General features: G+C 38.8%; 1 protein-coding gene and 2 long non-coding RNA genes across 4 annotated transcripts in view; 1 reads left to right on the top strand and 2 right to left on the bottom strand.

Annotated features, from left to right (window-relative positions):
• The window catches only part of LOC109029509 (uncharacterized), a 62,337-nt gene extending 59,109 nt beyond the window's left edge, over positions 1 to 3,228 (bottom strand). The window contains exons 1-2 of the long non-coding RNA XR_002008615.4: positions 3,109 to 3,228; positions 2,298 to 2,372 (exon numbers count right to left, since the gene is read on the bottom strand). This is a non-coding gene — a long non-coding RNA (uncharacterized lncRNA). The remainder of the gene's footprint in view (positions 1 to 2,297; positions 2,373 to 3,108) is intronic.
• Positions 1,500 to 22,764, top strand: LOC109029508 (uncharacterized). 2 transcript variants are annotated; one of them, XR_002008612.2, is made up of 5 exons: positions 1,500 to 1,691; positions 12,209 to 12,258; positions 16,461 to 16,582; positions 16,780 to 16,914; positions 22,501 to 22,764. It is a non-coding gene; the product is annotated as an uncharacterized lncRNA (long non-coding RNA). The 2 variants fall into 2 exon arrangements; XR_010130811.1 differs by lacking the exon at positions 12,209 to 12,258.
• On the bottom strand, positions 15,673 to 22,553 carry GPR65 (G protein-coupled receptor 65). Its single transcript, XM_004055546.5, has 2 exons — positions 22,466 to 22,553; positions 15,673 to 17,358 (listed from the first exon to the last, which is right to left on the bottom strand). Exon 2 carries the CDS (start codon positions 16,897 to 16,899, stop codon positions 15,886 to 15,888), a length of 1,014 nt encoding a protein of 337 aa, XP_004055594.1. The 5' UTR covers positions 16,900 to 17,358; positions 22,466 to 22,553; the 3' UTR covers positions 15,673 to 15,885.
• Positions 22,765 to 23,797: the final 1,033 nt, after the last annotated feature.

Here is a 23,797-nt window from a genome sequence, read left to right as displayed (position 1 = left end):
GGCTAAATTCTTCACTTTTCTCTGTGATTAAATTATTACAACTTCTTAGAAGATGGTCCTATGGGATTGGGCAATCAGTCATACCTGGAAGCAGTTAGACCTATAATGCATCCTCATATTACTCCCCCTCTTTCTCTATTCTACTCCCTTGTTCCTCATTCCTGCTCCCCGGGATTGTACAATCTAATTCAGGCTGGAATATTATCCCACTTCCCAATCTGATCCACTTGTGGCCCTCTGGTGATTCCACTGCCACAGTGAACGTTCCCTCCCATTGTACCATAACTGAAATGTGGCATCTTCTGAGGACACAACTTTCCCTGCAGCCCACTCAAGTGAAGACTCCTGGCTCACCAATACTATTCCCAGACCATTCTTCTTCCTTGTTCCTTTGAAATGTACGTCATCCAACTAAAATACCTTCTTGTCCTTCTAAATATCTTTTGTATCTGTCCATTTCTTGCAACCCAAGATGCCACCTGCCTAGTTCAGGTCTCCACTGAATCTTGCCTGTTTGTTTGAACAGCTCTCTCCTTCCACCATCAAATAACTCTCTGCTTCTCATTTTGCCTCCCTCCACCTATTTTGGACACTGAGACAAAAGTAATCTTCCTAAAGCACAAATTGGATCATGTCATTCATCTACTTAAAACTTTTTTGTGGCTTCTTATTGACTTGTTTCTTTCCAGCCTTTATCTTCTGCCACTTCCTCCCTCACCATCAGCTTCAATAACTCTGAACTACTTTCATTTTCCTAAAATGGAGCCTGTCCTTTGCATGTGCTGACCCTGAAACAACCTCCCACTCTTGATCAATGCTCACTCAGTCATTTAGGTCTCAGAGGCAAGTGTCCTGGACCCTTTCAAGATTGAGCTAGTAGTGGACATCTTATCCAACCTTCTTACTTAACTCTTACCATAGCACTCACTGCTTTGTAATTTTTATCTCTGGATCCTGTGTCAGACTTAAGGCTTCCCAATTCTCCTAGCATCTAGTAAAAATTAAGCATTTGGCAAAAATTCATTGCAAGAATGTCTAGATGAATTGTTTTTCTTTTCTTCCGATTAACTTGTTCACCATCTTTTATAATATCATTAAAAAGATGAATGTACATTTTTTCTTATGTATTTTCCCAGTGTACTTAAAAAGTAAAAATAAATGGCACATGAACAGCATGAAATTGACTGGGACCTTTCTCAGGCACAGTTTATATCACTGGGCTAAACCGCTTACAGTCAGCATTTAGGAAAAATAGATTAAATTCCATACATAGACTTATAATCATTTATCATATTCGTATTCCTTTTACATTTTCATATTTTTAAAATCCTGTGCCATATTTTTATCACAATAGTGTATCACAAAGCTGAACACACCTCCTCATGAACATTTATCACTAGTGGCCTTGAATCTTATGTGATGTCATAATCAGAATTTCTACTTCATAGTGACTGATAGAGAGCAGCAGTCTCAGCTGTAAAAATAGAGTCCCCAGGGAATACTGATAGCCTTTTTCCAATAAAGCAAAATCTATTTGCAATAATAGGTATATGCAAAGACCTCCTGAAATTACAGGAGCAAACTCCTTCCGCATCTCGACCTAATTAAGATCCGTTACTCAACAGTGATCAGTCAGATTTTACTGTAAGAAGGAAGAAAACAAGGATCCTGCTAGAACAACACGGAAACAGGTAGGCTATATGTATGGTGGTTACAGTCACAGGCATTTGGGTTCAAATTCTTGTTCTGCTTTTAGCCTCTCTAGCTTTCCATCTCTTATTGTACAATGGGGAAAATAACATCTACTTCATAATATTGTTGGGAAATTAAGTAAAATATCAGATGTGGAGTTCTCAGCATATAGTATCCTCTCAACATACCCATGACAGCTATCACTGATGAATTCCCAGAAACCTGGGACAATAAGGAAGTCTATTAAAAGAGCCTTAGGGACCAGCATGTTCAGGGAGGGATGGGGGTCAAGGAGCCAGAGGGAGGTGAGAGAGGATGAAGGGAGAGTGACCATTTTCTGTAAAGTAGTTTTTATTAAATTTTAACAGCTTCCAACCCGGGGTTCAGAACTCTAGGCAATGACCTAGTAGTCAGTAAGGCAGGAATAAATTGTGATAAGCCTGGTTGTATTATGGAAAACATTCTCAGCAAACTGCAGGGGAGAGATAGCAGGAAGATCCATGGCTAATGCACTGCTTTTAAAGAACTTTCATAACTCACTGGACACATAGGGATGTTATGTGCTTTTGCCTAGTCATGAACAGAAAATAAACACAGTTACTTACTTGTCAGGCAGAAAACTTGATTAATTTTTGTAAGCAGTAAGCAGAATCATAGGAAATCATTTCCTTCACGCAAGCCTGCAATAAACGGGAGGTTCATTTGTCACGAATTCATTTTGGTGTCACATGGTAAAAAAATACTGCCACATGTGGAATGAGCCAAATGGGCTTTAGAACTGAAGGGGACCAGCCCCTCCACACCTGTGGGTCTTTTTTGTCAGGTAGGACAAGAGACTGAGAAAAGAAATAAGATACAGAGATAAAGTATAGAGAAAGAACAGTGGGCCCAGGGGACCGGCACTCAGCATACGGAGGACGGGCGCCAGCACTGGTCTCTTGAGTTTCCTCAGTATTAATTGATCACTGTCTCTACCATCTCGGAGAGGGGGATGTGGCAGGACAATAGGGTAATGGTGGGGAGATGGTCAGCAGGAAAACATGTGAGCAAAGGTCTCTGTGTCATAAATAAGTTTAAGGAAAGGTGCTGTGCCTTGATGTGCATGTACACAAACATCTCAGTGCATTAAAGAGCAGTACTGCCACCAGCATATCTCACCTCCAGCCTTAAGGCGGTTTCCTCCTATCTCAGTAAATAGAACGTATAATTGGGTTTTACATTGAGACATTTCATTCCCAGGGATAAGCAGGAGAAAGATGCCTTCCTCTTATCTCAACTGCAAAGAGGCCTTCCTCTTTCACTAATCCTCCTCAGCACAGACCCTTTACGGGTGTCTGGCTGGGGGACGGTCAGGTCTTTCCCTTCCCACGAGGCCATATCTCAGGCTATCACATGGGGAGAAACCTTGGACAATACCTGGCTTTCCTGGGCAGAGGTCCCTGCGGCCTTCCGCAGTGTATCGTGTCCCTGGGTACTCAAGATTAGAGAATGGCGATGACTTTTACCAAGCATACTGCCTTCAAGCACTTGTTTAACAAAGCACATCCTGCACAGCCCTAAATCCATTAAACCTTGAGTCAACACAGCACATGTCTCTGCAAGCACAGGGTTGGGGCTAGGGTTACAGATTAACAGCATCTCAAGGCAGAAGAATTTCTCTTAGTACAGAACAAAATGGAGTCTCTTATGTCTACTTCTTTCTACATAGACACAGTAACAGTCTGATCTCTCTTTCTTTTCCCCACGTAGAACTCTGAAATAAACATTGCAAAAAATCATACCCATAAAAATATTAATCTGTATTTCTTATGCTCATATTTTAAGGTTGAAAAGATCAATATAACATTAGTACTTTATCACTCTCAAATACTTTTATATCCAATATTTCATTTGCACTGAATAACGGATACCATTAGGTGGGCAGGGGAAATATCCTCCCATTAAAGACAAGGACACAGTCTCTGAGAGGTTATCTCATTTGTTAAAGGTCACGTAGCCTGTAAATGAAAGAACAAAAGTTCAAACAAACCTCATGCCTCCAAATCAAGAGGAAGCCTCAAGGGACCACACTGATACTGCTGTTAGATATGTTCACCGTCCCATGTATTTTGATGTTTACACAGGCCATTTTTAACATACATGTTGAGCAGTCAATGCCACCGGAAATCAGACCAGGGCATGTGCTTAGACATCTTATGGATGTTTCCCTGAATGGGCCCATGAATAGAGTGTAAAAATAGATAAGAAACTGACTTCCTGTTTGTTTCTCTGCTCCCACTTTTTGTCCTTCTCCCGTTGTGCCCTGGGAGGCTGATCTTAGGACCTACAACAAAGAGATTTCTCACTGGCTTCCTGGTGGTTCATTCAATAGGGAATTCCTGCAGCAAGTTGGAGGGAGGGAGGAGAAGCAGGTATCGATTTTTGTTTCTTTCCCTAGTTCTCATTTTAATGCCTGGCCATAGGCTGGCTATGCCTGGGGGTCTGCAGACAGACTTCTGTGCCTCCAGCTTTGGTAACCACCCCCTCCGCTTGCCCTCTCAGAGCCAGGGGCCTCAGGGTGCCCAGATGTTCTTATCCCCAGTTCCCACATCATCCTTGTGGCTTCCCTGTACCCTGCCCATCCTTTGTAAATATCTCTTTACTAAACTTTCCTCAGAATACCTGAATTTGAGTGATCTCTCCATTGCCTGCCAGGATCCTTCCTGACATTACCTTCCAGAATGAATATTTCTGAAGGAGTCTATTCTCTATGCAAAGAAACTCAATTTCTCACCATGTATAAAAGGAAATAAACATCGTTTTCAATGGAAAATAATGTAGGGGACATGTCTGGTGTCACAGGTGTGTTTGGACCACACAGCCCAGAAAGATGTAGTCATAGAAACAGACTCTTTTCTCTCCTTCGTTTGGTAACAGCATCCTGATTTTCCCTTGAGAAACCATCCTCTCTTCTCCTTACAGTCTCTGTTATTACGGTGGGACCAACCCTACTCTCCAGGGCAGGCATGGGGCCCTGCCCTGGCTTATGAGAAAACTATACACCCCTAACCACAGTGATCAGTTTAAAGATGGGAAGGAACAAGGGCAGGGGAACCTTTACATTTTCCAGAGATACCAAGAAAGAGGCTCTCTTCCCGCTGGATTTTCTAATCTGTGGAACCTAGGCCTGGAGATGCTGTTAACCATCTCTGACATCATATAAAAGCCAAAATAAAATAGCAAAAGGTGGAACTGAGAGATGGTGAAAATGTCCTCCTGGCCACAGAGGTTGAGCATTTGAATTCAGCCATACCTGAAAGTGTCCCTGCACTTTTCTCCCCTGGACCAATAATCTGTGTGTGTGTGTGTGTGTGTGTGTGTGTGTGTGTGTGATCTGTTGTCACCTTTATCCAGAAAAATCTACAGTAAAGAAAAAATTTATGAACTGGGAGACTTGGAATTGGGCTTAGATCCCTCACCTATAAAATGAGGGTTTTGTACTGTATGTTCTTCAAATGCCTTTCTAGAGCTGAACATGGACAAGGATCAACAGTAGCCAATCTTCCAGGTCAGCTAGAACTGAAAGAAAAGTTATGCCTCCAAGTGAGCTCATTCTCTGTTCCTAGCACGTTCACTGCAGCACTGCTGTCCACCCAATAAAGGACAGACATCATTACAAATAAGGGCCCTACCCAGCCCTGGTCAGCCCTATTGATAACTCCCAGGAGAGCTCATACCATCTTCCCACTTCAATCCAATTAACCAAATACACTATATAATTTTCATGATACCTCTCTTAAAATCTAATCAGCACACCAAATGTCCAAAGAAATATTCAATGTTTACCAGAAGTGAAATGTGGTGCTAGTTATTGCAATTGTTAGCATTGCATCTTTATGTCTATCCTCCTTGAAAGGGACTCAAAAAACCCTTCCAAGCCCTCCAAGTTTCCACCAAGTAATATCTTCCTTCATGCACTGTGGCTTTTTGATACTTTCCTCTGGCATCCATTTGATGAAAATTATTTTCATCAAATGGATGCCAGAAAAACAAATGAGTTTTAAAGTAAAGATGAAGGAAAATTTTGAAAAGTACTTAATTTCCTCATTATTCATCCATTCATTGTTCCACTATCCAATGACCAAGGCACTGTTTCTGGGCTGTTCACAGTAGCTCTATTTTCTGCTATTGTTTTTTATTTGATGAAAATTTAGCTTAAATAAACTAGGCTTATGTAAAATCAGTGTAATAGCACAATCCTGCATAATTTCCCAAGCATTTGATGAGTTGAAAGGTGACATATTTGCACACTACATTTAGATGTAGGAAAGAAACTATCATCATTGCGCCCTGAAAACCTCATTCCCACCATTGGTGGAGAAAAAAAAACCCTAAATTTGTGTGTAGAAGATATTTCCATGTCTGCTGGCTTAAATAGTCTTTTAAAGACTTGTTTATGTCTTCTGGATAAAGACTCAATCAAGTTTAAGTTCCCTGCCCCTCTTAGTACTGTTTCTCGTCTCGGAGAGCCACTCACTAGAAGGCACTTTCCACAAGAGGTGCCTCTCACAAGATGTAGTCTTCCATAAGATGGCAACTGGATGGAGAGGAAAGCTTACCTGTCCTCTTTGCTGTAAGGATGTCAACCTGCTGCTCCTCATACTGTCTTCTGGTCCCCTCTGGCCTTTGAGATGATGTCCTGTCTGTCCATTAGGCATCCCCCTGGCAGAAGCTGCTGAGACCACAGTCAGTATAATTGGTGATCTGGTGGCCTGCTGGGGGTCTACTGTGTCCCCTCCTGTTATACTCCCTTATCTTGGTTCTTGCTAGAGCAGCAGCTCCCCATGGTCTCAGCTGCCTCCTCCATCCACCCTGGGCCTTGGTTGTCCACCCAGCAGCCTCTGCCATGGGGTCAAGTTTCCCTCCCACTGGGATCCATGGGAGGCCCACTGGCCCTCATCTCTCTTCCATACTCTTCTTCCTCTGGGAGCAAGTGACAATGTTTGGATTCCTTCCCTATCCCACAGCAGAGGACCTATTCCCAGTTATCTTTTCTTCTTAAGTATCGCTACCATGGTATACCACCATGTCGATTTTTCTGTTCTGTTGCAATTTTACTAATGCAGGGGTGCCCTAAAAGGTGATCTCCTCCCTGAACCCCAAACAAGGCATGAGTCCCCTCTGCCGCTCTGCTTCTGGGTTTCCTTGCTGATCTCTCTTGGAATCCGGAAATATGTCCTATCTCTTGCTCTCGCTTTCTGTACCTCATGGATTCTTCGTAGAATCAGAAGGTATATCTACTTAATCTTTTTGTTGTTAAAAGAAAAACTTTAGCCAAATTAAATTTAACAGAGTTTAATTGAGCAAAGAACAATTTGCAAATTGAGCAGCCTCCTGAGCCACAGTAGGCTCAGGGACTCCAGTGCAGACACATGGTGGAAGATTTATAGATAGAAGAAAGAAAGTGACATACAGAAACTGGTGTGAGGTACAGAAACAACCAGATGGGTTGCTACTTGATGTTTGCATCATTTGAACACAGTTTGAACAGTTGGTCACCTTTGATTGGACAAGACTCAGTGATGACACAAGAGTAGACTACAGTCTGAGTGCAACTCCATTTAGGTTATAGTTCATGATGTACACAGAAACCTTTAGGCTGAACTTAAAATACACAAGGAGGCAGCTTTAAGCTAAACTTGATTTAACACTGTCCAGTAGGGCATCACCAAGTAATATCTTCCTTCATGCACTGTGGCATTTTGATTCGTTCCTCCTTTTTCCTGGGCAATAAACTGGGCTTTAATGATGGAAAGCCTTTGGGAGAACAATCACTTGTATGGGAATGGAAAATGTAACAATTTAATATCTTCTAAATAGGATTCCTGTTACATCTAGGATATGTAAAACTCTGCTAGTTTCTAGGAAGGGAGCTGAGGATAGGCTCAGAGGGAATTAAGACGTGAATTAAACATGATTTCTGTTCTTAAATAGCTTTTAACTTGGAGGAAGAGATGGATATGAACACCATTGTCCAAGGCATGGCATAAGAACCAAATGTGGCCTGCACCACTGGGTGATGAGATCAGACAGTGGTGAAAGATCACATAGATCCCTTAAAAAGCTGGCTGCTTTCAGTTTGCTTCTTCTCAATTCTGCAGGTTAGACACCACAGCCAGAAACCTGATTAGCTGCAGTCTTTGAGCCTAGACCTTAGCTTGAGAATTTCTGTCTCAGCAAACATCAGGTTGGGCCTGAACTTGGGGGTAGGAGGGATCCATCTCTTCACTGTGTGGGACTGTACCTTTTTTCTGGTAGATGGCAATTAATAGGAGGTACTTAGGAAAGGGCTGCACTCTATTTGAGAGCAGTAGTTCTCGAAGTGTGTCCCACTCACATCAGTGTTATCAGGGAACTTGTCAAAAACACAAATTCTCAGACCCCACCCTAGGCCGGCTGAATCAGAATCTCTGGGGATGAGGGATTGAGCAAAGAACAATTTGCAAATTGAGCAGCCTCCTGAGCCAGAGTAGGCTCAGGGACTCCAGCGCAGCCAAATGGTGGAAGATTTATAGATAGAAGAAAGAAAGTGACATACAGAAAATGGCGTGAGGTACAGAAACAACCAGATGGGTTGCTACTTGATGTTTGCATCATTTGAACACAGTTTGAACAGTTGGTCACCTTTGATTGGCCAAGACTCAGTGATGACACAAGAGTAGCCTACAGTCTGAGTGCTCTGTCTTAACAAGCTTTCCAGGTGATTCTCATCCATACTAAAGTTTGAGAACCTCTTCTCTAGACTCTAAAATTATGTAACTCCACACCCACACCCAGGGCCCAGCAGCACTGGCATTACTTGAGAATTTCTTAGAAATGTAGAATCTCAGGCCCCACTTCAGATGTATTGAATAAGAATCTTTTAAACTAAGATTCCTAGTTAATTCTTATAAACATTGAAGTTTGAGAACCATTGCACTAGGTGATTGGATCTATATTCAACCTGGATTCTAGATCATAGGTGGATAGTATCATTTTTTAAATTATTATTATATTTTAAGTTCTGGGGTACATGTGCAGAACATGCAGGTTTGTTACAGAGGTATACATGTGCCATGGTGGTTTGCTGCACCATCAACCCATCATCTACATTAGGTATTTCTCCTAATGCTATCCCTCCACTAGCCCTCCAACCCCTGACAGGCCCCGGTATGTAATGTTCCCCTCCCTGTGTCCATGTGTTCTCATTGTTCAACTTCCACTTATGGGTGAGAACATGTGGTATTTGGTTTTCTGTTCTTGTGTTAGTTTGCTGAGAATGATGGTTTCCAGCTTCATCTATGTCCCTGCAAAGGACATGAACTCATCCTTTCTTAAAAGTTATGTTTTCTTCTCTTTTCCAGAGAGGCCACCTCCTTTCAAAGCTGGGACATCTGAGAGACAGTGGTCACACAACAACTCAACTGCATGCGCACCTAAAACAGTAGCTTATTTTCCCTGTTTCTTCTTCTTCTTCTTCTACTCCTTATTCTTATTCTTCTTTCTGATTTACCAACCTACTGGGTATCAGTGCAAAAAATTATTTTACTTGCGAATTAATGATATCACCACGTTTTCTTGCTTAAACTGTCTTTTTAGGTTGGCTCAGCTACTCTGGGCTAAACATTCAGTCTTTCAGATATACTTCACTTACCTTAGCTCCTCCCATGGTGGTTCCGGGGTTGGAGAGGCTTACGTGACCTTATGGTAGCAGGGCAGAGGCAGGGCTATGCTGCTCATGGGGCGTTCTGTAAAAGTAAGATGTGGCTTCCTTATGATACCTTCCTTCCAGTTGTTGGAAAGTTGTCGTGCTGCTTTTATTAGAGCAAGCATCTTGTTGCCATATGCTTTAAAATGGACATAATAAATGTGCAAATCTTCAATGTCTGTTAAATGAATGGTGCCCTCTTAGACATGGATTTTTTGTGCAACACTCAACCTGCACAACTGTATGCCAGTCTCTATTTTTGTACCACAGTAAAGTGCATGCATAAGGCTGAATATGGGGTTTTCCCCAGAGGCTTGCAGCTATCTTCAGGGAAAGCAGACTATTGGCATTGACCATCCTGGCAACTCTGGAAATTCTATTGATCTCAGGCCATGAGGATCAACATTTGTCTCCGACATCCTCATTTTAACTCTTCTTTGCCTCCTCCCCTTAGACCACTGGGGTCAGGAGCCCAGGCTTTTTCATTTCCCTGAATGATAGAAGCTTCGTTTACATCATGATTGGTTCTCACTACCCCCTGGCATAGAGAAAACTCCAATTTTAAGTCAGCCAGGCCTACTTCTTGATGAGATGGGAGCCTAAGAGGTTTAAAAAGTTCTTTTATTTCCCCATAATGTCTGGCTTTTGAGACTCCACTCGCTAGTGACTCACAAACAATGCTGACTTGCTTTTTCTAGCTAAAATTTACCCTTTTCCTGAAGCATAAAACACACTGTTTCTGTGTGTAGGCCCCACAGGGCAGCAGTGTTTTCTGGATTTGAAAAATTTAACAGAAAAGCTCTCTCAAAAATTGTATTATTTTATCTGTCTTTTGTGGCAGTTTATTGAAAGCTATAAGAGGAAGCCAAAAACCACCAACATTTTGAATTTTTCCTTCCAAAGTCTTGATTCCAGACCCTTGGTGGACATTATCTGAGTCTCGGGATATAGCAGGAAATAATTTAACCAGAGATTTTGCTACCACTTAACATGGGTTGCTAACATCACAAGCTAGCTCTATCTTGGCATTGCCTTCTCCACTGTAGCTCTTCAGCTCTGCCTATTCAACAGTCTGGAGTCTGTAACATCACCCTCACTTCCATGTTCCAAATTCCATTAGGATCCTTCAGGATTCAAGGAACAAAAATACCAGATTCACATTAAAATAATAAGGAAGTGTATTTGGTTCATGTACCTGCAATATTCAAGGCTCTCCGTATCTTTAGAGCACAGCTCCAGTGTTGTGTGATTCCCTGAGCTCTCCTTTTTCCCATGCATTGGCTATTTCATGTTAACAAAATGGCCACAAAGATTCCAGGCATCTCATTCACATACAACCACATCCAGATTAAAAGAAAGAGCCTTTGTCCCAGAATCTAAGCAAGTTCGGTCACATGCCCACCACTGAACCAATCATTGTGGCTTTGATTGACTTATTTAGGTACTACATGCTCCATTGCTAAAGCCAAGAACCATGTAGGTCTGGATGTCAGGCATTTCTAAAAAGAGGCAGCTCTGAAGTGTCAGCTGAAACATTATGAGATGTTACATTTAGAATGGAGACTTGATTTCTCATAAAGGGTTACAGCCTGCAGAGTGGTCATTTTGACAGGCTGGGAAATGTAGCCTCTGGTAGAAGCCAGAAGGCAGGTACACTGAGGGAGGGGAGGATGGAACAGGGATTTATGCTGAACAGGTTAGCCAAGTATACATATTTAGCAGGTTATAAGAGTAGCTATAAATATTCATGAAGGGTGTCCTAATGCATGTGCACTGAATAAACGTGCATGTTGCATGTTCACTTTTGTGTGGAGACTTAACATATAAATGCATTACAATTAGGCCTTGTATGTCAAAAGGTGAAGCAGAGACACAGAGGCATTCAAGTGTGCAACCTCTGTAAACCAGCCAGAACCAGTCCATGGTTGGTGGTCTTTCATCAAGAGAAAGTTACCAAAATCAACCTCTTGTCACATCAGAGCTGTAGTGATGGCTTGTGGAACAGAGGGGTGAAATCAGGCTGCATCTGGCAATTGGTGAGCTGTAATTGTTTCAATATTTCTTATCTCGAGGCCAGTGCTTGTTTAGCTGCTAGAGGAAAAGAAAAATCTTGTGGCAGGTGGAGCATAGTTTATTCTTTAAGTACAGGGGGTACGTGACTTAACTCTTGCTTGGCGTGACCTTAGGTCTTGTTTGCAATTTAGTATCTTATAGCCATAAAGAGCCCATTTTGTCAGTCTTATGATCTCCATTTTAACATTAACACTAGTCAGTTGTTGCGTCTAAGTTGTAAAACAGAGTGGGTGCAATGAGGTGTGTACAAGCTCCCATTCTGTCATGGCTAGGAACTCAGTTTTTAAGGTTTCTCTGGGGTCCCCCGGCCGAGAGGGGTCTTTTCAGTCAGTTGGGGGGCTTAGAATTTTAGGATTTTATTTTTAGTTCGCATGAGGATATACGACATTTTGAAGGAATCTCTACCTGATGCACAAGAATCTGGGCCATTAACTGGGCTCCTATCAGGTCCTGCCCTGTGCCCCAAGAGATTCAGGGAGGCCGTAAAGGAATCAAGCAACCACTAAAAGGTTAGGCATTATTACCATCACTGGTGACTATAAATCAAAGACCCCTTTCATTTTCTTAGCATCATGTAAACCTCCCGATTCTGGTGTAAACCAAAAAGGGGAAGACAATCCCATAATGCCTGAGATGGAATTTCCTATAGCTTGGTGGTATGTGGGCTGGGATTTACAATTAAGCGGATAAACAAAATGTAACAATGTTTTCTCGCAGCACTGATTCCATGAACAGAGATTCATGCCACTGTGTAGTCTGCAACAAAAGTAAGTCAACTGATGAACAGCTTACTAAAAATTTAAGGAAGGGATATCCTAAAAACATTTCTCATGAGCAAGGAATGATAGCTGGAAATTAACATGACAATTCTTGTTACTACTAATTTAAGATGAATAAAATGTCATTTGCTAATGTTTGTTCCTACTATTTTAGTTCAGCAAATGTAAAAATTATTAATAACAGCTTTCCTAAAGGGAGACTCTTTCTCTTTAACCTTACTTTCCCATATAATCTTAAAATTTTTCAACCAGGAATACAAATAGCCCTAAGGGTTTTAGGAACTGAATCCTGAGGTTAGGACAAACTGTAAAATTGCAGCATTTTTAGTTTGTTTGATTAATTAACTTATTATTTATTTATCCAACAAACAATTGTGATTACCAGTGAGAATACCCTTAAAATTGTCCTTTCTGGGGATCAGAACAAGAATTGTTTCTAAATTTTCAATTGAGGTTTCCAAGTTAAATTTTTTGTTAGTGTCAACAGTCTTGGAGGGAATACCAGAAATTTTAGAGTAATTCTGAAAATAATTCTTTTAGAAGGATGCTTACAAGCTCAAGCAAATATCTAACAGCTTTCAATGAAATGCTGAGAACTGAAGTTAATATTTTTAACAGTATTGGCAAATCAAGTCATTGCAGGGTAAGGTTTCTTGCATGTGTTAGATTTGAAGTTCAATGAACACACATTTGCTAGATAAAGAAATTTATGTTTTTATTCTAGAGCTCACATTGAATGATAATATGGAGACCTCTCTAGCTCATCCCTTTATGGCTATGTACATGGATTGCTTTTTGAACATCGAATTGTAACATTATTTGAGGAGTCACAACCTATTTTTAAAATAAAAATGCACCGGTGCATCATAAAGAGCTTCAGAAAATTATAGGCAAAAGAAAAGTAAATTACAGGCCATTATATTTCTAAGATATGCAAATGCTAGTAAATTAGAACATGATTGTGTTACTGTTTTTTGCAGGGAACAGACTTAACAATTCAAATACAAGATGTAATTTTTTAAGTGCTGAGATCTAACAATAAATTAGAAATTAAAATTATACATATGTTGAGTTACAGCTTGAATTTCATAGATAATAATTTCATAATAGTAGACAAAAATGCAAACTGCATATAGCTTAAATGTTCTCTTTCTATTTATATGAAAGTTGGCCACTCTTTTCTAACATGGGTAAGATAAGTATACAAAGACATATTTTTAATGCTATATCCACATCCCTGCAAGAATTAGACAACTTAGCCTATGTTCTTTTACATATGGGCGGAACAATTTTCACCAGCTTTTAAAAGTTTGGAAAGACATATGGAATTTAAGCCAAATGAAATGACCTGATGATTGCCGAGCTTTCCAGAGAGAAGAGAAATGAATAGTGCAAATGAGATTTCAGCATTTTCCCCATTCATTTCCAGTTCCTGGGAGGGACTTCTTGTTTCTTGGTTGACAAAATATTATCCTGGGTTCCTCCGCTCTTCTGGAGTGGCGGCTAGTGGTGAACTATTAATAAGAGGTCCCGTACAGAACACGATCGTCACCTAGTGGCCACAAACAAAACTCCTGCATGGCTTTTCCTAGCCAGCCACAAGTGATGCAGTAAGAACAGCATCTTTGGAAGAGAAAAGAGGGACCTTAACCCCCACATCACTTCCCCCTCACCCCAGATTCGATCCATTTTCCCATTGCAAGCTTATGACTCAGCCTCCCAGGTAGCTGGGATTACAGGCACATGCCACCAGGCCAGGTCTGGCACATTTTTGAATTTTTAGTAGAGACAGGGTTTCATCATATTGGTCAGCCTGGTCTCCAACTCCTGACCTAAGGTGATCTGCCCACCTCAGCCTCCCAAAGTGCTGGGGTTACAGGCATGAGCCACCGCGCCCGGCTCAATATTTTGTTTTTTAATGTGAGGGCACCTCATGTTATCAAGACATTTGCTATCTGATCATTTTGGGGGGAGTGGAAAGAACAGGCAAGAAAAGGAAAGCAAAGAGAAAAGGAGAAGGGTAGAAAAATCCTTAAAAATATTTTGGTGAGGAAAATGTTTACTGAGTGTCTATTTACAACTAGGCAATTTCCACAATGAGGATTCAAAAGAATGTGTTGTATCAAGACTCTCTTTGCCAGGCATGGTGGCTCACGCCTGTCATCTCAGCACTTTGGGAGGCCTAGGTGGGATGATCACTTGAGGTCAGGAGTTCGATCGAGACCAGCCTGTGCAACATGGTGAAACCCTGTCTCTACTAAAAATACAAAAATTAGCTGGGCATGGTGGTGGGTGCCTGTAATCCCAGCTACTTGGGAGGCTGAGGCAGGAGAATCGCTTGAATCTGGGAGGTAGAGGCTGCAGTGAGTGGAGATCGCACCACTACACTCTAGCCTGGATGACAGAGCAAGACTCTGACTCAAAAAAAAAAGAATTCTCAAAATATTCTAAGATTCTAAGTCCAAAAAGAAAGATATAATAGAACTATTTATTTGTCTATGCATTAAACTTCTGGTAATTTCAGCTATGTTATACCCAGTTATAAATTAAAAAGAGATCAAAATAAAACTCAGAGCCTATTTCCTTTTCCTTTATATAGAAATCTTTCAAGCTCGGTGACTAGGCTTTTGAACTAGTGTAAACTTCGTGAGGCTTCATGAGACCATTTCTTTCATAGCCCCAGTACTTAACTCAAAACCTAGTTTATGGAATGGATTCAATAAATATTTGTTAATGAAGCCAAGTGATTAGATAAACAAAATGGAGTATAACCACGCAACAGAATACTATCAGGCCATAAAAAGAAATGAAGTGCTGATACATTCTACACATGGATAAAACTTGAAACCATTATACTAAGTGAAATACGTCACAGTAGGCCACATATTGTATAATTCTATTTATATGAAATGTTCGGAATAATGAAAATCCTTAGAGACAGAAAGTAAATTAATAACTGGCATGGATGGGAGAACAGGGAGCGACTGCTAAGAGTATAAGATTTCTTTGGTGGGTGATGAAAATTTTTTGAGTGTGGTGATGGTTGCACAGCTCTGTGAATATTCAAAAAATCACTGAATTGTACACAATACAAAGTTGAATTTTAAGTTATGTAAATTTTGTGTCAATAAAGCAGTTATTTTATACAAGATAAAAAAATAAAGATTTGTTAATGAATGAGGAGATTAGAAGAAGTATTCAGTAGCTGGAGTTGTTGGAGACCGGTACACAAAATTAGGAGAACTGACGGCTGACACCCTGGAGTCCAAAGAAAGAGTGAAAAAAATCATAAACCCAGACACAAAGGAAGAAACAGTCCTACATACTTTACTCACTCTAAGGGATTATAGCACAGATACAAAAACAATTGGCATTAACAATAAAGACCCTGAGTCATTAAGAAAATATTGATCTTTGTTTAATATACATCATTTAATAAAACGCAGGGAGGGAGCTGTACAATGCAGTTTTAAGATATTTTTATTGGACTGGATTAAAATATCACTCTGAGAACACTTAGTCCCCTCACATGCTAGGTTTCCTTTTCAAAATGTAATCTTGATGATATAATAATGCATAACTTAAATTTCCCTTCCCTTCAAAACATCCTTGGTTCTACTCAAGGACCTCTAATTCCATAGTATCTTTTGTAGACACAGAAAGTATGCGTTTTCTTTGTCTTTGTGATGTATTACACCTCCCAGTGCAGAATTTTAATATATTCCACATATCATATCTTCCTGTTTCGGTTACAAAACAGTACAGAATTGGATCAGCAACACAATTTAAACTTGTTAATGCAACCGTGATTCTATACATTGTGTAAGTTCGCTTCCCAGACTTGCTGTGGTCTTCGAAGTTCACAGCATGCTCTAAAATGCAGCGAATCAGCAACATCACATGAAAGGGAGTAAAGCATAAGACAAAAGTAACTGTGATGCTGACAAGTAGTTTTATGATTCTCTTCTTTTCCTTGTTTTCCGTGGCTTTATTGTGCCGCACAGCTTGGTAGACTTTCCGGTTGCAGATCAGGATGGTGACCAAAGGTATTGCATAGCCTGTACACGTCCTGAACAAGTTGAGGTTGATTTGCCATTTCTCTAAAGGGTATTTGTCATAGCATAAAGTAAAATTAGACTTTTCGGCATCGCAATATTCAACAACTGTTTCATCTTCCCACAACATGACAGCATTGAAGATGGTTTCCAATATCCAGATGGACAGGCTGACCATGAGTGCAAATCTTCTTGTCCTTAGGAAAAAAAACTTCAAAGGGTAGACAACAGCCAAATACCGATCAACGGCAATGCAGGTGAGGAATGCTGTGCTGCTGTAAAAATTCATGTACATGAGAAAAGCACTCCCTTTGCACAAGGCAGGAGAGAAAGTCCAGTTGTCTTTATTCCAAGTATAATCAATCCATAAAGGGAGAGTTAATGCATAGAGTAAATCTGACAGTGACAAACTGAAGAGGTAAATTCCTAGTTCACTTTCCTTCTTTGCTTGCAGGAAAGACACACACAGAGATCCAATATTGGCTGGAATGCTGACTATAATCACAAAGATGTAAACAATGGGAAACAAATAGTGATCCAGGTCATGCTGTTCTTCAATACATGTGCTGTTCATTTTTTCCTTTTTAAGGTAGCAATTACATTAGTTCTTAGAAAGTAAACAGAAAAGTCTTGTCTCTTTGTAGTTTGTTTTGAACATCGAATTCTCTTTTACTGAGAATTCTTTTTCAATTTTTCTTTGTTGTCTAAAGTTCTAATTAATTCATCAATGCTTTTAAAGGGTGGATGTAGATCAATTTTTACACAGATATCAGCAGTTGGAAGTAAAAATCCAGGCTCCTGGCAATTGGCTAAAGGGGTCAACTGAATTTAATAAACAGAAGCCCATGTGTTCATTATCACAGAACGCTGACAAACAGCCCACAAGGATCAACTGAGGCATTTGTAAGTGTACATAGAGAGTTGTCCGCAATTTGTTTTTCTTCATAAATCTCACAGTAGATTGATGCAAACATGAATATACAAGGCTTTGTTTGCACAGAGATTGGTATTTCCTTTTAAAATTCCTTTCCTTCTGTAATGAAAGATGAATTAAAATTGTTTAGATGTTTAAGATGCATGACTTTATTACAATCAGGATTTTGAAATAATCCCTTTTTGTTTCATTTATTGAAGATATTGAAAATGCATTAAGTTACAGTGAAGGTGTTTAAAATGGGAAAATTATCTTATTGACTTCAGTAAATAAAATCAAGTCAAGACATTTTACTTATATCAAATAAGAATTACCTGAGGCATGTTAGATTACAGCGAATTATATTTCTCAATGGATATAACCCAAGAACACAAAACTCAAGTTAAAAAGTCATTTCAGCAGCGAAAGATAAAAAATTCTGTTATTTGTCTGTGATTGGTAAATACTTTTGCATGTGTGATCAACTGTATGGTTATATGATTTCAAATTTCTAATTTCATATGCAATCTAGGTGTACGGCACTTTCAAAAATCACCTTATTATCCAAAGAAATACTATAATAGAAATACAATAAAGTTTTAGAATTTTAAAATGTAGCAGTTTGTTAAGCCTTAGCATATAATTAGACAATCCTACTTCTGTTTATCTTTTTATTTCCTTTGTAGACTAACTCACTTTATTTTTCTTATACTTTTATAAATGAGAGGACAGAATGTTCTCATTCTGGGTAAAATCTTGGAATCATTAATTTCCACCTTTATATCTGATGGTTTAAGAGGTTAGTGTCTTTTTAAAGCTATGATGTCATAGATTCACATAAGAGTAAAGGTTCCATCCTCCTCTCCATACTGGAGTAGAGAAATACTTTGTCTATATCCCTTTGCTGCTGAGGCCTACTGGTGGCTGAGATTATTTACATGGCGAATACCTTCACAGAAAGCTTTCTAGAAACACTGTTCAGGGCACCAGAATCCTGAAACCTTTTAGCTTTATCAACCTAAAAAACAGGAATAAAATGTGTTTATCAACCGAAAAAACAGGGCACTAAAACTCCTGAAACCTTTTAGCTTTATCAACCTAAAAAACAGGAATAAAATGTGAAAAACAGCCTTTTAAATAAATAGGGAAGCTTCCAAAGGGGGGAAAAATTTGTGATGGAAGAAAGGAGGTGGGAGCTGCTATCAGGGAGGTGAGTGAGCGCTGGAGCTCTGGATGGCCTGAAGACATATGTAGATCTGGAGGAACTCACTAGGGATCAGAGAAACTAGAGACAAAACTTGGGCCTATGCAGGTAAGAAGGGGTCCTTGACCATCCCAAACACATGGGATCCAGAACCTCTGCTGTCAGGGAAAGGGTGAACTAGAAAATAAACAAAATAAAATAAATTCCACAGACATTTGCAGACAGTAGAGAAAAGATGGCAATTTCCCTGCTTCTGCTTGACTTCTGTGAGGAGTTACAATAAAAAATTCTACCCTAAGGAGTTGTGGCCTGTGGGGTCCTCACTTGGAAACTAGGTCTGGGTCTACATTATTAGTTTGATCCTGCAAACTTCAGGCTAACCTACATGCTCAACTTCATTAGTCATCAGAGGAATTCAAGCTAAAATTAAAATGATATACCACTACACACCCAACACAATAAATGAAATGAAAATAAGACAAACTATCAAGTGTTAGGAAGGAAATACAACATCTTGACTCATATGCTGTTGATTAAAAAAACACTAGGCACTTATGCATGCCATATGATCCAGCAATTCCACCTCTAGGTATTTTTTCAACATAAACGCATACATATGTTAACCAAAAGACAGGTACTAGAATTAGAATATTCACAGTAACACTACTTGTAATATCCCTTAACTAGAATGCCCACTAGCAGTATAATAGATGAGTAAATTGGGATATAGTAACACCACTGAAATCTACACCTCAATGAAGATGAATAAATTATCGCTACATGCAATCGCATGGTTGAAGATCACAAATATAATTCTGAGTGATAAAAAAAAGACACAAAAGAGTATGTATTATCTGATACAAACCAGGCAAAGTTAATCTATGATGTTAGGAGTCTGGGTAGTGGCTACCTTTGGGGAAAGGCTGAGTACTGTTGGAAGACGGCATGAGGAGGACTTCTGAGATTTGGCAATGTTCTGTCTCTTGATAGGGGTGGCTGGTTCCATGAGCATGCTCAGTTTGTAGAAATGCATCAAGCTGTACACTTAGGATATGTGCATTTTGCTGCATGTGTACTGTATTGCAATGGAAACATTAAAGAGTGGAATCAAAAGGCTGTGTGAGATGGCATGTAGAGCATCTTGACAAACAAACATCTGTTTTACCCACAGATGGAACATATATGCCTTTTTAAGAAATCTGATTTTATTTCTATCCTCATATATAAAATGTAATTGAGAGAAAACAATAAATAAATAATTTACCTAATTATGAAAATAACTTCACCAAAAATAAAGGTTAACTATATATGAAAAAATAAATTCTAGGCTCCTGGAAGAAGTTGACACAGATCCCCCCTTGAACAAGTCCTCTTTAACTCAGGCCTCAAAGAATCCTACAGATAGAGTTCTAACAAATATGACCTTATTCACACACACACACACACACACACACACACACACAGAGAGAGAGAAATAAGCAACTACGTGTCAGATTGAGCAGAAACAACAAAGTAAACCAGATCCACAAAACTTTAGAGATAAAATTTATATATATATATAAAACACAAAATATGTTTAATATGTTTAAAGAAACAAAAGAAGGGATTTAAACACATGAGTAAGGAGGAAGAGATTAAAAAATGACAAGCCATATTTTTAGAAAGATTGAAAAAGACTTTCTAAAAATAAAAATTAAAATAATTTAAATTTAAAAATAAACACGGGGAGTAACCAACTGATTAGATCCAGCTGAAGAGAAAATTTGTATATTGCAAGATAGAGATAAAGAAATAACACAAAATTATCAGCATGTTAAGGACATGGGAAAATATAAGAGATATGGAGAAAAGGTGAAAAGGGTAGCATATACATAATTGGAATTCCATAAAGATCGAAAAGAGAGAATGTTGAAAAGGCAATATTCACAAAGATGATGAGCTTTCTAGAACTGATGAAGGAATCTTGAGGATGGATGAAGAATCCTCATGCATCTTCAATCCTCATGAAATCTGCAGATTTATGAAGCTTAGAAAATCCCAAATAGGATTAAAAACACAAAAATGGAAACCTATACTTAGACACATAGCAATAAAATTGCAGTTCACCAAAGACTAAGGAAAAAAGAGCCAGAGAGGAAAGATGTACTACCTATGAAGGATGGAATTTAGACGGACAAAAGACTTCTCAACAGCGATAACAGACAGCAGAAGATTAAAAGTTCCAAATTGCTAAGAAAATATATGTCATCCTATAATTATATACTCAACAGAACTAAATTTCAAGAACCAGAGCAAGAATTAGGACATTTTCAGATAAACTACCACTCAGAACATTTACATCCAAAATCCCCACTAAAGAAACTTCTAAAGGATATAACCGAAGTAGGAAAAGGACACTAGGGTAATGTCTGAGATGCAGGAAGATTGAATCAGCCCCCGCGGATGGGACTCTGATGCACACACAACACGTCCAACACCAGGCTCATGTGTCTTGGGAAGAACACCTGAACCATGAAAACATCCTCCCCTTAAGACCAGGACCGACAAAGTCGGGTAATGGGCAGCATGTGCCTCTTCCTCCTTTGTCCGTGTTACTCAATAGATAGTCATCATTTTCTTTAAAGATGGTATGACAGATTAAATGAAAAAATGATTTTTAGAAAGGTTTATAAAGTTTTCAATGGAATACATTTCTCTAGCTGTAAAAGCATTTCCTGCCTTGACTTAACCACAAGACAGGATGGGTTGATAAAGCAGAGGCCCTCTTCTTTGTAGTGACGCAGAGGCAGTACAGGCTTGTGGTTAAGAGCGTGGGCTCTGGAGACAATTCGAATGCCTCTCAACAGCACTCTGGGCCCATTGGTGTTTCTTCACCTCTCTAAGTTCCAGTTTTCACATGTGTAAGTTAGTACCCAGTTTCTAAGACTGTTGTGAGGGTTAAATGAAATGACATATGAAGCAAAGTTCCTAGCACATGGGAGGCATTCACTGTACGTTAGCTGGTAATATTGTTTTAATGACATTGGTAGTCTGCACCAATCTTTGTGCTGTCCCCTACATTTCCTGAAAAGAAATCATCTTTAGTCATCTAGCCAGAGCATAGCAGAAAAGCTGGAGGTGCTCAGAGTGTAATTTATATGGTAACACTTCATGTATAATACTAGGCTCTGCAGATAATAGTTGTTCATTTAATTTGGGTGGATCTGAGATTTTAGTGGAATACTGTATATAATTCCTATTACAGTATTCACATATCTTTTCAGATATTATTTTGGCTCCTTTAATCAAATTTTGAGAAAATTGTTTTTAGAACAAGCACTGAGAAATTTTGGTGAGTTTTTAATTTTTAAATTTTTACCAGATGTCAAAAAAGACAGTCTACAGTATATTAAAGTATATCTATTCTTGAACAGATCTAAAAATAGTACAAATCATTGATGACGATGACCAAAAGTACAATATTTTCCTACAGTGTTATAGAAAATGCTTGCTTTCATCTATCAGTTTAATAGTTACTTATTAAGACTCTACTATATATTTCAGGCACTGTGGTAGTCACTTATTAACTAATAATTATTACTTGACATTTATTAATACTGGAAATATTCTTTCTTATATCACATTTTTTTCTGATGGATATAAAAAGTATTTACTGGACCATTGTACAGATGAGGGATTGGTGCCAGATAGCTCTAAAGCCAGGGGCTGGTAGGCTTCTTCCTAAATACTGAATGAAGTTTGCCAAAGCACTGTTTCCCGAAAAGAAAATAAAGTATGAACAACCCCCTTTTTCTATATCTATAGTTTTGCCTAATTAGTTCTAAATTTAAAGTTTGGCCCTTTACCACTGCTCAAAGTAGAGGAAACCATGTGTCTTCCTCATTTCTTTCTCCCTTATCATGCTTTGCATTACCACATTTATACAGCCTAAACCAGGTAGAATGTTGCGAACATCGCTGACAATTATGCCAAAGCATGTTATCTACTTTAAAATATTATTTTATTTTTTAATCTTATACTTACCCATGTTTCTTCCGGTGATGTGTTTGTTGACCGAGGAGCTTGATAAATCTGTGCCTGCATCAAGTCAAGAAGAGAAACCAACACTGCTGAGGGGACAGGAAATTGCACTCATATTTCAGCACAAACCAATGAGGAAGCGGCATCTCAATGAGAAGGATGTGCGTTATCCAAGTTTGAACAAAAAAAGTCTCTTAAATACTTTTAAAGATGTTTTTATTTATTGTTTACTGTACTGTAATTTTTATAACTCACTTGTCTCATTGCATGTTAATTACAAGTGTGTACTGATATTATATTATATGCCCTTTACTTAATGGAATATATATTAAATATTTTATTTATTTATTTGTTCATTCATTCATTCATTCATTCATTCACTCATCATGCCAGCAGTGTGCGGGGAGATGTATACGAACTGGCTATCAACCAAAAGCAGCTTTTTTTACCTAGTAAAGGAGAAAGACATGTTTAATAATGATTGTAATGCAATGGCAAAATGAAGAAGTACTTCAAGAGGGGTACAGATAAAATAGAATGAACCATTTGGATGTGTGAGATAGGGGAGGATACTGTAGATAGATTCAGGGTGATAAAGTTCCTGGGACAAAAACAGAAAAGGGAGAATTGAGGCTGAGGGGTTTAATGATGGATATTGTGCTGCTTAAGGCAGGGGTTAAGGTAGCCAACCTCATACCGTCTTTCTTTTCTTTTCTTCTTTTTTTTGAGAGACTAATGGGATTAGATATATAGTATTTGATTGTAGAACTATTTTCTCCTTTGATTCTCTCCTCTTGGAAACAGAGATGGCTAAAAACCAGGTGAATTAACTAGCTGAGACAAATAATTTTATGAAACTTGAAAATTTTATTTGAGAAAGGCTTACATTGTTATTATAAAAACTCTTGTACTTTAGCAAGTTAAAGTTAATGCCAAATCTATAAGTGGTTTAATATGAAGTGAAATTAGCTCCTATAACTTTCTTACTATTGATATATAAAAAAAGTCAGAAATATCACTTTTGAATCTTGCCCTCATAAACTTTTATTAGAAATGAAGGGAAAATATTATTTGAAAGAACAGAATTTATTTGGGATGAAAACATTTGACTTAATTTTAAAGATGTAATCAGGACATTTTGAATCTGTGTTTGTTAAAGGACATCAAGGGTTGTTGCTGGTGTTTTTTTGTTGTTGTTTTTTTCTCCCTACCCAGAGATAGAAAAGATTAGCCTGTACATAAGCAAGGCTTTCCATATTGAAGTTGATCAGGGTATATCAGGAATGTAAAGATTTTCAATACTTCCGTTGTAGGTCTTTCTTTGAGAATAATAAA

This window comes from Gorilla gorilla, chromosome 15, assembly GCF_029281585.2.
Source record: "Gorilla gorilla gorilla isolate KB3781 chromosome 15, NHGRI_mGorGor1-v2.1_pri, whole genome shotgun sequence".
NCBI classification, from domain to species: Eukaryota; Metazoa; Chordata; class Mammalia; order Primates; family Hominidae; genus Gorilla; species Gorilla gorilla.
The sequence above is the reverse complement of the archived record's forward strand: the minus strand, read 5'-3'. Positions and strand labels throughout refer to the sequence as shown.

Excerpts from the sequence above, each read along its gene's own strand:
- GPR65 (XM_004055546.5), bottom strand. The coding sequence starts at position 16,899 with ATGAACAGCACATGTATTGAAGAACAGCATGACCTGGATCACTATTTG.